The sequence below is a fragment of the Bombus impatiens genome, unplaced genomic scaffold (assembly GCF_000188095.3).
Source record: "Bombus impatiens unplaced genomic scaffold, BIMP_2.2 scf_0298, whole genome shotgun sequence".
Lineage (NCBI taxonomy): Eukaryota > Metazoa > Arthropoda > Insecta > Hymenoptera > Apidae > Bombus > Bombus impatiens.
In genome coordinates this window covers 255,010-269,080 of record NT_176717.1, presented here as the reverse complement: position 1 = coordinate 269,080, position 14,071 = coordinate 255,010, and the positions used below count along the sequence as shown (strand labels likewise).

The window sequence follows — 14,071 nt, the reverse complement described above, 5'->3', positions numbered from 1 at the left end:
TCGTTCGGCAATCTGAAAGACTGTTCTTTATTGTTAATTAACTGCCCGTCATCGTTGGAAAAGTCGAAAAGATGGATCGATGTCTCTCTTTTCTCGTTTTACCTATATATACCTATTTACTCATTTTTCCATTGTAGGCGAACTCGTGGATGACCGCACGATGTACACATGAATGGAAACTATGATGGACACGTTTCGATTGATCCTCCTGTTGCTAGCATCGTCGCGCTACTTCCTACATCCAATCGGTAAGTGAAGCTTTTGTTTGTACATTCGTCGATTCGAATGTTAAGCCGCACCGGTGTAGTATCGGTGTTGCTCTTTGGTCTGCTCTGGTCTAACTTAGTCACGACAATTCCTACAAGGAGAGGGTAAAAAAAGAGAAAAACGGTGACCATTACTAGCGGTTTCAACCGCGACGATTTTCCGTGTTTCCTTCCCTCTAGTTTCCCAGCGCTGCAACCCGTCTAAAGGAACAGGCCTTAATCACGAAGAAGAGGAACAGAGGAGCAGACTTGCCCTCAAAAGTGGTCGGCTATCTTCATCCAGAGGAAACACTGGCAGCGGTACCGGCGAACTTTCTCAATTAGTGCTCCAGCCCGATCGACCAGGACCTCATTCGTATTCACGATGAACCCGGGTCCACAGATATAGTAGACCGATAGCTTCGTTCTCTTCTACTCCTCCATCTCTCCGCCTCGACACTTTCTCTGTTTTTCTCTTCTTCGTTTTCCTTTACTTTCTCTTACCACGTATCTTTTTCGCTTAACGAGATTTCGAATTTTTAAACAGTCCTTTTGTCTGTGCCCACGTGCAGAATCTACAATTTCGAAACTTTTCACCGAAAAACCAAAATTCCAAGCTAACGAAGATTATCACGTCGTTCTGCTAATTGGTCTCGTTCGCTGGCACATTGACAAACGAAATCCGTTAAACCTCCTTCGTGGAGGAGGATTCACTGAGCTTACACTTTTATCGCGCCATTACTCACACCTTTAATGTCTGTGAAAACTTTGATCAGTCTTGTCACGGATTTTTGATGTGCCACCGCTTACAAAGTGTAGCTTGCTTTGGTCGACGGCCGAAAGCAAGCATAAATGATAAAATATATTATCGACACCTTGAAACGTGTTTAACAAGAAATACGTTTAACGAAGATAAAGATATCGCTTGTGCCGAAACGAAAACGAGTTACTTCATCTCAGAAACGAGCTTATTCTTTGCCGTAATGATGTAGATAAATCTCACGAAATAATTTTGTGAGCACGACGTTAACGTGAAAACTTGTGTTCTTCTTTCGAAACGTGCGTCGTAAAACTAGGTGAAAGATAGGGTCGTGAGCCGTCAACGAATAATAAAGTAACAAAGCTTTTGGAAACACGCGAGAATCACCACGTTCTTGTACCGTCACGCAAACAAGGTAAAGTTTCTTTTCGACTTCGATTCTCATAGTTGGTGAGAAAAACTATATACCGTAAAATGGTCGCGAGCAATTCTACGGTTCGTAAGAAGAAAGAGCAGACACTGAGGTAAAGTAAGCAACTGTCGGTTCTTTTAACCTGTTCGTACACAAAAAAAAAGCCAGCTGGAACTTTGCCTTAGCACGCTTTATTAAGCAACAAATTACAAAACCAAATTAAAGTACACACAGATACTCGCATGAAAGAGAGAAAAAAGGAACGTCGAAACGAAAAACACATAAAAGGAGAGAGAACTCGACGAGCACATCTACCACGTGTTCGTACACTCGATCGACATCATGCTCGCACGCTACACGCTATTCAACTAACTCACTCGACAGTGTTGTCACACTAACATTACTCGGCGGAAACAATAGCACCACATTCAAACACCGTACCGTCACATAACGATAACGTAACCGGTAATCGTGAGCAAATTTAGTTTGCAAGTTCGCGAGACTAAATTACGTTCCTCTTATTGCGTTTCGCATTACTTCACTATCACTCGTCCTATGTACTTTGCTATGTACCATGCAACAAAGAAGATGCTTGAATCGCAGTTATTTTCGCCGAAGGAAAATTTTCATACGAGAAAAGGCTTGAAAAACGGAGAAAGAAATGTCGTTCCTCCTTGAAGATCTTCTTCGTAACACAGTGGCGAATTTTTTCGTTTCTCGAGGACCAAAAATTTCCTTTAATAAGAAACGACGAATCTACTTAGGAAAGAAAATATTCCTCTGCGCTCTTTACGACCTTATTCGATATGTGCAAGGCTAAAGCTGAAACTAACCACGCCGACGGATTTGCAAGGTCACGTAAAAATCGTACACCAGATAGAAATTTATTCAATCTGCCGATAATAAAGTTTCTCTCTGCTAAAAGTTACGCGACAGATGAACGTTTACGTCGGTTATATTTGAAGGAAGTAGATGATTGAAAAGAATCGAACGACTCTGTGCAAGGAATTCCTTGAGAAAAAATCAACGCTATGAAAAGTAAGCGACTACTCTTCTTTTATTCCTTATCGAAAAAAATAATTTCTTGTTTTTAGCCCCGAGGTCCACAAAAACTTGTTTGCATCGTTATTGGCTACTTTCTAGTACCAAAGCTAGAGATTTTTCCTCTACGTTGCAGAAATGACACAATTTTTCGTTATTTTCCTAAGGCTCGAGTTTTTAGTCGGCTTCCAACCGATTCTTATATCAGCGACTATAAAAAAAAAAATAATAGAAAGGATGGAACGTTTCGTTGCTTCAAAAATTTATTTAGAAACGTTTGATCCTCTCCTGAAAGCTGCCGTAAATTTGACGAACGTGGAAATCGATAAATGATCGAACAGATGAAATGAAACGCAAATTCGCGCTATTTGAAGCGAGTCAAAGGGGTCGACCAACAAACGTTCGATACCGGGATGTGGTGAAGAAAAATAGTCGTTTGCAACGTAGTATGTTTACCCGCGTCCATATTTGATCACCGGTTGTTGGTGTCGTTGACCGGTCTCGTAAGCTTCGTGTCTTTCACGAAGTTCATGTAGATCTTTATCCCAAACTTTTTTTTACGCTACGCTACGAGAAAAACGATTGCTCGTCTCGATTTTTATTGATTCGTATATTAACGCGATCGACGAAAATAAAGAAAACTAAACGGTTTCAACGATAGGTAAAAACACCTTGCAGAAATATATAATTGATCGAACACTTCCATTCCTTCCAACTAAATACCACCGTTAATGTCGTCAGGAATTGTGTTAACTGGTTGACAAGTTTCACTACAATCGTCAACGATGACGTTGACGAGACGTGTCTGCAGGCGTTGTGGCTTCTTGATCCACAAGGTACATACATATGTATATCACACGTTAGCAAACTGCCTTGCGCAATGCAACCGTCAGAAAGAGCCGTACCTTCACGAATGCAAGACTCGCCATCGCGCCAGTCCCGTCACTTTAAGCTATTCCACCTATTATCAACGTTATTGCGCATGATACGTCGCTACGTGATGTTACGCTACATAATATTTTATTACGAAGATGCAAAGAATCGTAAAATTCAATGAGACGGAACACATCGATCGAGTAGTTGCGATCATAATTTTACGAAGATTTGAGACTGTGCAAAAGAATGAGATCTAAGACGGTCATCTTGAATCCATATTATTCGTCTGCGTGTTTATTCTCTTTGCAATAACTGTAAAGCAAGCCGTATTTTGCGGGATAGCGTAAAGAAATTACCTCGTTCGACCGACCATGCTACGCCGCATGGAATGATTTAAACGGTAGTTTCCTTGATTCTGCGCTGCGTGCTGCAGAAACAAACGTAGCTCGAATTTTGTTCGATATAGAATTTTACATCGTTCTTCCAATCGTCCGATGATATAACGAAATTTCGGAGTCCCACGTTCTACGTTTGATTTGGTTGCGATTCACGAAATATGGAGACAAACTGTCGGACGTTCGCCATTTCAGATTCCTTCTTTCATGCAAGAAAGACTATATCGTAATTCCATCTTCTCGGAGTCAAAAAATCGTCGCTTTAATCAAGAGACAGAGGAGAAGAGTGGTTTGCAGCCCCTTTGCGAACGTTGCAGCTGAGCAGATAAGCCGAGCTAACCCCGAGTTACCAGCTTCCCTCTTTGCCGCTGCAAATTAGCAGGCACGGCCGAGACCGAGAGGAGCGTACAATTTTAAGGCACTCGCTCTAATAGGTAATGCAATTTAAGAAGCTCGTCAACCAGGATGGCAGCGGGATCGTAGGCAGATGGCCAGTGGGAGGGACGACCGAGATCTACCCTTACACTGGTGTACGTAGAGTGAATCTTAAATTCTGTGGCTACTGCACCGCTTCGTTTCCGTCTGCATACCTGAGTGAATAACTTCGGTAATTACCATCGACCCAGTTGCAACTAACGCTCGAGTCAACGTTTCGAATTGCGTTTGATCGGGAAATTCGAAGCGACAACTTTTGATACCATCTCACGTCAATTACAGCTTTCACCTCGGTGTTCGACCTAACTCGAGCGTCAAGTCTTCGTATATGTTAGCGAAGAAATCTTGTGTACTCGTTCACAAACCGTCGCATACCTTCTCTAAGCGTCGATCCGCACGGCAAAGGAGCAATTGAACGATAAAGGATAAACGATAGAGAGAAGTTTCTCGTAGAAGATCTCTAGTTTGGCACAGCTTTATGGCTCGTTCGATCAACATCCGGCGCAACGGCTTCCGCGGTCCTCGTGAACGCTGGACGATATTTTCAAGCAATGAAACGTCTTGAGTTTTCGGCTAGGCTCCAAGTCGTTATATGTACATTATTCGATAAGCAGACTTTCAACTCGTGAAAAATACCGTCGAGCTGCGAAGGAGGTCGTGCGCTCAACGTGTAACTTTCGCAGCTATAATACGCTGCAACAGCATCGTTAGTCTTAAACCAGCGAGAAAGAAAAGAAGCTAGTGCGAATCGAGACATTATGATTTGAACAAAACTGTAAAAACGTGAAAAAATAAAGGGAAGATAAAAGTTTAACGACCAGAGTTTCGCGTAGAGTGGAAGAAAAAGAGAAATATAGAAAGTTCTCGCTTCGATCTACGCAAAACTTTCTCAATATGACGTTACAAAATGTCGTTCCTTTGAAATTCATTTTCTCGATGAACGTTCGTTAAGCGTTGTTGAGTGTGCCGCTGGACGAGAGAGCGAGGGAAACGCGGCTTCTTTGTATTTGCGCGTCTTTCCATATCGACAAAACGTATCACACCAGTGTCCGTTGAAAAGGTAAAGTAGCTTCGACAAAGTAGTTATTTAGCTTGTAGCTCGTCTCGGAATACGCAAAAGAGAAAACTTCCACAACTATACATATACGTAGATATACCTCTGCACGTATACGATATCGCTATGTTAATTTCCTCTGCCTGTTTTCCAGGCAACCCGGATCGAAATAACCGAGATATACGGTATAGAGTGATTTTCGATATTTCTAGATGGTGCTATACGGAGTGAGAAGCCAACCAACGAGGAAGAAAGGAATAACATCCCTTCTTCGGTACCTGTATCTGTCAAGGATGTCCTGGCGCAGACCGGCGGAAACGCTTTGCTTCCCTGTAGATTCACTAGTCCCGGAATAGTGAGTACACCACATATGTATACAAGCAAATATATGCGTTCTGGATGATGTATACAAGGAAGGTGGCTCGTGTAGGTACAAGTGGAATTGGCCGTGTATGCACAAGCTGCAAGCCGGCCTGTATGCAGGTATTATACATAGGTCGATGAACACCAAGGAAGTATGCGCAACGTACATAAGCATGCATGCCATTGTGTAAAGCGGGCACATCGATAAACAACGATGCTGCGGATTACACGCACGCTACACGAGACATTGCGCGTTTCGTGGAAACGTGCGACGCCTCGCGGTACCCGCTTACCAAAATATCGTACGCGTCTCCTTTCGTTTTGAACACCTTCGAATACCTCTTGCAACGAACCTACTACTACAAAAGGTATTAGCTAGCTTCACGAAAGCACGAATAATGTTCGCTGTGGTGTGGCCAAAAGACTTTCCCAGGGAAACTTTCAAACGCCGTTTGTTCGCGCCCTAAACATTTCACTCGTATAGAATTCGAAGTCGCGCGTAAACTCCGCCACCGAGTTTCACCGGTGAACATCAATTATTTATCGAAACACTGTGTAAAGCGACGAGCACGCTATTTTAAATTCGGTGCATTTCAGCACCGTAAACCCAATGCACGCGTACTCCTCTCGTTACACCGTCTTTCTCACGAGGTATGCTCGTTAATAAATGATCGGAGCAGCGTGCTGCCGTATGCAAGCCTCGGGCTGAGGTCACTCACTCACTCGCTCGCTATAGTAAAGAGCGGAAAACGGGAAACGGGAAACGTCTCTCGAAGAGGAGGACAAAACCTGCTCGTTTGACGCAACGGGCAGAGCTGGCTGCTCGTTGCGCGACCGAGCAACGCCGAAAGACCGGCAAACAGCCGGATGGAAAAGAGAACGTCCAACAGGATAGAAACCTGTCCCCTTCCACCTTGTAATTCTGCCGGTTTTAATGTTGCAAGGATCGACGCGCCAAGAACTACAGTTTCCTACCTATGCCCAGCTACGCTCCCTTGATTCGTACGCACTCACACGCGGACTAGTTAACCACGAAAATTTGTATTTCCCGCGAGTACCTACAACGAGAGCGTGATTAAAATTCATGTTGCATTATTCACGGTATAGATGCACGGCATCGCTCTACTGTGAAGTAATTTTCTTCTCGCTATAAAGAAATGCTTCATCAGCTCTTTGAGAAACTAGCTTTCAACAGAGGCAGCACTTTGAATAGCAACGTGTAACTTTCCTCCTTCCTTTCAAATTACGTACCAAACAATAGCCATTCGTCTATTTCCGCGTTTTTACATTTCCGAACCTATGTACAATACATGTGTTCGAAAAAAAAAAAAAAAAATAGAGAAATATCTATAAATAAGTCGATAACAAGTTGAAAATGTTCAATGTTTTCATAATGTTTTCCTTCGCGCTTGAAAACACACTATGATTATCAGTGTTGGACTATTTCATTTCCGAGAGAAAATGTACCAGAAAATCGCATTTCCTTTGTCCTTTTAAGCTACCGGATGTCACGACTAAGCTTCGACCGTGTCGCGCGTGGACCATTACTATTTAGGAAAGACGGACAGGATTGATTCTCTGTTGTACGAGTAACGGAAGAGAATTCCTAAACTCACCAACGATATATTATCCTGAATACCGAGCTAGGAAATCGATACTCATTCCTAGCAAGTATTTGTTCTCCTTTTTCGATACAACTCTCGATTCCTCGTGGATAGCCGAGACACGCTCGAACGGGAATGGGACAAGCGACGAGAATGATCTAAAAGATAATAGATAGATAAGTGAATAGATAGAAAGGAAACGTACTAAATCCGCTTTTGACATAAGTTCTTATAAAGGTACGAGAGCAAAGACACAGACGTCAAAGAAACGGTATTACCTTTGGCATCGCGAGAAAGAAATATTGTTTTGGACATTTCTTAAAAAGTACCCTGTCGTGTTCGAATCCGGTCTGCACGAATCCAAGCTGTTGTAACTGGAAATGTATAGCGCGTGTTCGCCTACAAAAGGACACCTAACGTTGGCCAAAGATCGATTCGCACTCGACTAGAATTTCAATTCCAATCGCCAAGGAATGTCGTCGAATGCGAATACCGATGCGACACAAACAGCTAAAGAAACGCGATCGGGCGTGTCGCGCGCAATGCGGTGAGTGCTACTGTAATTACGATTCAAAAACAAGATGTTACGAAATACTAAGTAATAAATAGATTTAACTTTTAGCCTACTGTACGATGGTATTCGAAATTTGCGATAAAGATAAAATCGTTGGATCCCTTTTGATTCGGAAAGACAATAATGAAAATCGCTTGCAAAATAATAGCAATTAGTAGGTTGGTTTAAATTAAAAATTATTTTATTCGTCGACTAATCGATGATGCGATGTCAAATACTTTGGTTCGGGTATCGATACAGTCACATAAAAAGAACACTGTTGTTTGTGGTATCGACTCGACTACTTACGCAGTGCGCGATAAGAAACATTAGTATATTCAACTACTGCGCCAAGTATAAATTCCACGATAGCTGGGAGCAATATGAATATTTAGGAAATCAGTACACGTGCGTTCGAAATCGAGAAGGAAATCCCACCGGGAGTCAGCAAGTTCTCCAATTTTCCGGTTCGAATATCGAATTGTCTCTGGAATGCTGTAGGAAGTTCGTCTTAGTAGTAGTGGCCACCGCATATTCCTTAAATTTTTTTTCTCCTCCGCACGCTAATCGATCGAGGGAGCAATTGGTAGATTTCTTCTGCGATTTCGCTAACGAAAAATCACCTGGGCAAGTATAATTTTCAATCGACTTGCGAGCGATAGACGATCAATTTAGGGGAGAGGAGGAAATATTAACGGGCATGGATTTGAATAATTACCAAGAAATTTATGAATTCCGCTCGACTGTGCGACGAACGATCGTTCGTTCAACGTGCTTCGTAATTATCTTTAATGGACGATAATTTTAGGTTGACGCGATGGGTGGGTCATTTCGAAATTTTTATCGCGTCGTCTACGCGCGTATCGCGATTGAAGCTTACTTGTGACGGATATGAACTCTAACAACGATCTCGAATTGTAAAAAAACAAACCGTTTTTACCATTTTCTCTTTTCACTTCAAAAAACAGACTTGTCGTAATATTTTTCGTAACACTAATCAACGTTAAAATGCAAATTAACGGAAACGAGATCGACCAACACACGGCTCTTGTATGATTCGATCACGGAAATAACGTCGGCGCGTTGATGGAAAGCGACGAATATATCCCGTTTGTCTTGTTATCCCGTGCTCGATACATGTGTACATGGTTTGATACGCAAATTAACGGATGATTCGAATATCAGCCTAATGTGCATAATTATTTCCTGAACAACAGCTCGTTATCCACGTTTCCAAATACGATGGATCGACACACACCGCGTATTTAACCTGCGTGTTATCGAGTCGACTTAAGAGGATTTCGCGTTAAAGAAGAAGAAAGAACAAACAATGAAAAGATACAATCGAATTTTTCGAAAAATGTCGGCAATATCGTTGTCATCGAAGCATCCCGATAGAATTGTAAAGCATTTAAGTTCGATGAGAATATCGCGTATCGTGAAAATCCTGATTACGTGTATCGGGGAAAAAGGAAAAACGAGAGAAGAAGACAAGAACGATAGCTTCTACTTTCTCCAACCGATTCGAGACCGTACCAGATGGCGGCAATATGGTGGCGCACGGAATAGTACGGCTACCGATTTTCTCATAAACCGGCAAACTTTTGTACGAGTTTTTCGAGGAAAGAAGAAAACAGATGCCGCTTCGTAAGGACCAAGCTGTCAAGGAAAAAGTTCGTAGGTTAAAAGTCCATTAAAAACGCAACTGTCTGGAGAAAGAGCGAAAAATTGCACTCGCCTTCGAAGTATCAAGCGTTGCAAAGACTTTTAATGAACAAAGGTAATGAAAGAACGACGAGCGTTCCTTTCGAGTATCGGCGACAAAAATTTTGTTTGTACAACTTTCGTTTTTACGTGTATTCTATCGACATTGTGCCAGACAAAATGAACCTTTCATTGTCTCGGTTTCTTGTTTTCTTTATGCCGTTGTTTCCTCTTGTTTCATCGAAGAAAGCTCATTGAGAAAAATTACGTACACCTAGGTACGTTATGCGCCATAAATACAAAGAAATAAATGTATAATTAATTTGTTCCATTGAGATATAAATATTCGTTTACGAAGAAAAGGCGAACCGACAAAACGAATAGAAACACGGGAGAATATATAGATAGAAAATGCTGTATCGAATGTACACAATGCAATTAGGCGAAAGTCTATTTTTGTGGATTGTTTAACAATAAGCAATGCATTCGTATGTGTCGATTTTAACATCGTGTAGGTATTAAGCGAAAAACGACTTGTTTTCCTCAGTGATTTCTTTTCTTATCTCGTATCTCATGAAAAGCAACGTCTGTCCAAATAATCACTAAAATTGACGTATCAAAGAACATGAGTCACGGACGATCGTCACGACGGAATATTGCGAGAAATCATAAACTGGAAAAGCGGCAATCGATACGTCAACGAGTAAGCTGCTACCCAGCAGAAGCCCGATCCTTTCTTCAATCTTTTATTCATAACGCACAGGCGTCAAGCTACTTCATCTCTTGATACCCTTCTTTTTTTCTTCCACGCTTCCAACTACGTATTTCCAAGCTTGTGTTTTTCTGCTCGGACGTGTTACTTTGCATGCACGAAGACCGGGCATGAAGATCGGCTAGCGTCCCTTATGCGGCATGATACGAATATCCTACATTTTATTCCATATAAACAGGCAGGTAAATTCCAGTAAATCTACTCGGTGCGAGATTAAACTACATACAATGAATAAGAAATCACGTAAAAATGCCTCACACCTAAATTGTCCGTGCTATGCGCTCCACGTGTAATTCGTAAGAGGAATCTCAATATTTTTAATAATTTCTGAAATAACAAATCTTTTGATTTTAGTTAAACGTTCCATTCGGTCTTCGCCAGTTGCAGTAGGCAAATTATGGATGTTGTCAACATGTTGACAAATTGCAATTGCCTGCGATAAACGCATAAGTAATAGATGCATGTCCCGTATTAATTGCGTACAAATTATACTGTGCATAATCAGAGCTACTGATTCGTTCGACGAATAGGAAGAATTTATCACAAGTAGACGCTATCATGATGACCCGTAGTAAAGTTAATTCGTGGTTTTTGAAAAACTGAAATGCACTTGCAAGTTTCAACATCTTTGACCACAAATCTTCGCTCACGTTTTAAGCATCTCGTTCCCAACAACTCTTAGAATTCCTTAAATCGACGTTAAATTCTATGATCGTACAGGTTTACGAGACTTCTCGACTTTTACGATTTACGTAATACTTACGCGTGCTCGCCGCTTTACAACCCGGTTAATATGATACTTCGTATTAGTTAATTGCTATAGCCTAGACACGCTGGTTAATAATGTTCATGAGAAACGGGCAGCGTTCAGTTTATGTTTGGTGTACAAATATATCCTAAGGCTTTGCGACTGCTACGTTTCCTTTGTAACTAAAAGCAGCTACAACTGGAACCCTCGGCAAGCAGGTGAGTATTCATTTTAGTAGCAATAAACTTTCTCGAAACTCGAAAGCTGCTATATGTGTCTCATAAGATGAAATAGAATAGCGTCGTTCGGAACGGACGATACAATTACAAAACGATCCGCACGCTATCCTACATAAACGGAGCTTTCGCCTCTTTCGATTCATCTCATACGACTATTTCATTGTGTTGTAGGATCTTCTCTTTTTTAAAATCGTGGCAACGTAAGATGAATCGAGGATTTTGTTAAAGCAAGTAAACCGAGACGACAGCCGAAATTCAATAAATTTATCGCGATCACGAGACGTTCTTCCGAGGGGGACATTAATTAAACGACGCTGCCCGGCCCGGAGATGTTATCATACTACTGCGTCCACACGTGTGGAGAAAAGCCTGATTAATGGAACTTGGCTGACCGGAAAAATGATCGTTTCCTTTCTTTTTTTCTTTTTTTTATCGCCAGCGTAAAACGAAGATTTGATTAAAACTGCGTTTCATATTTTATTGTCATACAGTCTATCTTTATCGACTGATCGAGAACCGATTACAATTATTATAAAGACGAGTACAAATGTAATCGAACAATGAATTTTTTCCAGAAATTTCTATGACAATTTTTAAGGAGCAAACTGTAGAATCATGGGACTAACGAGGAACGTAAAGACCAGACGTTGATTCGTAATACATCGCAGAAGTTCGTTATTCGACTCATTTATGCTCGAGTGTTCTTGTCGATCCTCACAGATTCGCATTAGAAAATCGTGAAATCTAGTTGCTGTGAACGTCGAGCATACTCGACGTAGGACAATTAAGGCACAAAACTGGCCAGCCTCTTCGGTGTCGGTTTACGTTGACTACGCAGTCAATTACGAGCTTCAGTAACTTCGAGAATTGTCAGAAACCAATTTTGCTAAAATTCAATGGGAATTTGTCCGACTAACAGAATCCGCAACTCTATCGGCGAAACTATACGACTCTATCGTTCGAATCAACTCATCGTAATTACAATAATCCGTAAGGTCATCGATTGGGCTTGCTTCGATCGTTGAATTACTCCAATAAGAGATGACACCTTAGCACGATAGCGCCTGTCGAACACATCGAGTGGAATATAAATGAATGTGAGATTGAAAATGCGCGACTTGGTGTACCGCAAATTGTATCGTTGGAATGAAATATTACGCTATTTTCTTACATTCGTCTACCATCCACTAGATTATTGTCAACGAAATTTCATACCCGACGTGCAATGCTCTCTCTGCGATATCTTCCTTTTTTATTTCACGTATTCCGCGACCTATTAAAAAATTCTCCACGGTATAACGAAATCGTAAAAGGGGTCGAATTTATACGTTCGTGGCGTCTTAGCAAATGACTTGACAAAAACACGATAAAATAAGAATTCGAAACCATGGTCAGTGGCGTATATCCTATTGTTAACCGTGATTCAGTCTCCGCTGAAAAAGATAGAATGTTACAGCGTACTGCAACTGTAACTGTTGAGGTGCATCGATCGGTGATTCTGTTTGATACTGTAATTTAAGACATCGCTATATCCTAAAGGCCATTGTATATTTCCGTAATATTCTTAGCACAGTTGCCGTTTGTGTGGAAGAACGACGTTCGTGCATTTTCTAAATCGTCTTTGCTATCAACGCAAGAATAACGGCTGTCACCAGACGAAAATAGCATTACGGATGGATAAGCTGGATGACGATGTTTCGTACTCACTGAGAAGAGGAAAGGATTTCTTATTAAAGCTACTTTTCTTCATTTTTGATGTGCCATTAATATCACAAAAGGAGCAGTCCCCTGAAACGAGTACTGTTATTTGTTAGCTGGAAAATGCAAAAGATCGAAAACCCCATTAAAGATACAAAACTTTTTTTAACCGTTTGGAATCGTAAAAGAGTTAAACGCAGCACGATTGTTTATCTCCAACTTCCGAATATTTTTAACAAATATGCAAGTTATACAATGTGCTGTAAAATTTATTTATTTATGCAAGTTATAAAATTGCACTTGCGAATTCGCAACTTGCGCATAATCGATTTGCATATTCGATTTGCATATTCGAAATTCAGGTGACTGGAAAATTTCTCATTTCAGGTAACTTGGATCAGGAGAAAAGACAGGCAATTATTGACGCTGGGTACAGACACTCATGTCATCGACACGCGATTCATGGTTATTTCAAACAGCCCAGACTGGACTCTGCTGATTAAAAACGTCCAACGCGAAGATGCTGGACTTTACGAGTGTCAGGTGGTAATTTAATATATAACGATATTTAAACGAATCGAAACAATTCGAAGCGTGTTTTATCGAGACAGATTCAAACGGAGCCGGTCCAACAACGATTCATTCGTCTAAGCATCACGGAGGCGTACTCCATGATTCCCGGAGGACCAGACCTTCACGTCAAACAAGGATCTAGTCTTCGACTGGAATGTCAGCTGATAGCATCGACGGAGGCACCGAGTTTCATCTTTTGGTATCGCGAAGGTCGCATGATCAACTACGACGATGAACCAGGGGTTAAAGTGGAGGCTACGAAAAATGGTTCGATTCTCGTGGTTGACAAAGTGAAACTTTCTCATGGTGCTAATTACACTTGTTGGCCTAGCAATGCCAGGCCAGCATATATCATGATACACGTAATCGAAGGTTGGTTATCTATATTTTTTTCATTTCTCTATATTTCGTTTCTTTTCCTTTCGCGAATACAGGACTTATGTACCTATACATACGCGCATATAAGTCGTTTGCAAAATCTTTCGTTTCAAAAGTACTTCTCCTTCGGCTCGTTTAATTTTACTACGTTTAATTTTCGTCACAACTTATTTGCTTACTGTTTATTCTAGTCGAACAAGTGTTATTTTCTCATTCTTCCA

The 14,071-nt window shown here is 41.2% G+C and overlaps 1 protein-coding gene across 7 annotated transcripts in view; it reads left to right on the top strand.

Moving 5' to 3' along the window:
- The window catches only part of LOC100747284 (zwei Ig domain protein zig-8-like), a 35,323-nt gene that overhangs the window by 19,066 nt on the left and 2,186 nt on the right, over positions 1 to 14,071 (top strand). For all 7 annotated transcript variants that reach the window (XM_003488921.4, XM_003488920.4, XM_033320378.1 and 4 more), the window contains 4 exons: positions 138 to 248; positions 5,431 to 5,573; positions 13,287 to 13,442; positions 13,511 to 13,844. In XM_003488921.4, coding sequence (XP_003488969.1) covers positions 173 to 248; positions 5,431 to 5,573; positions 13,287 to 13,442; positions 13,511 to 13,844 — 709 coding nt within the window. In that variant the 5' untranslated portion in view covers positions 138 to 172. The remainder of the gene's footprint in view (positions 1 to 137; positions 249 to 5,430; positions 5,574 to 13,286; positions 13,443 to 13,510; positions 13,845 to 14,071) is intronic.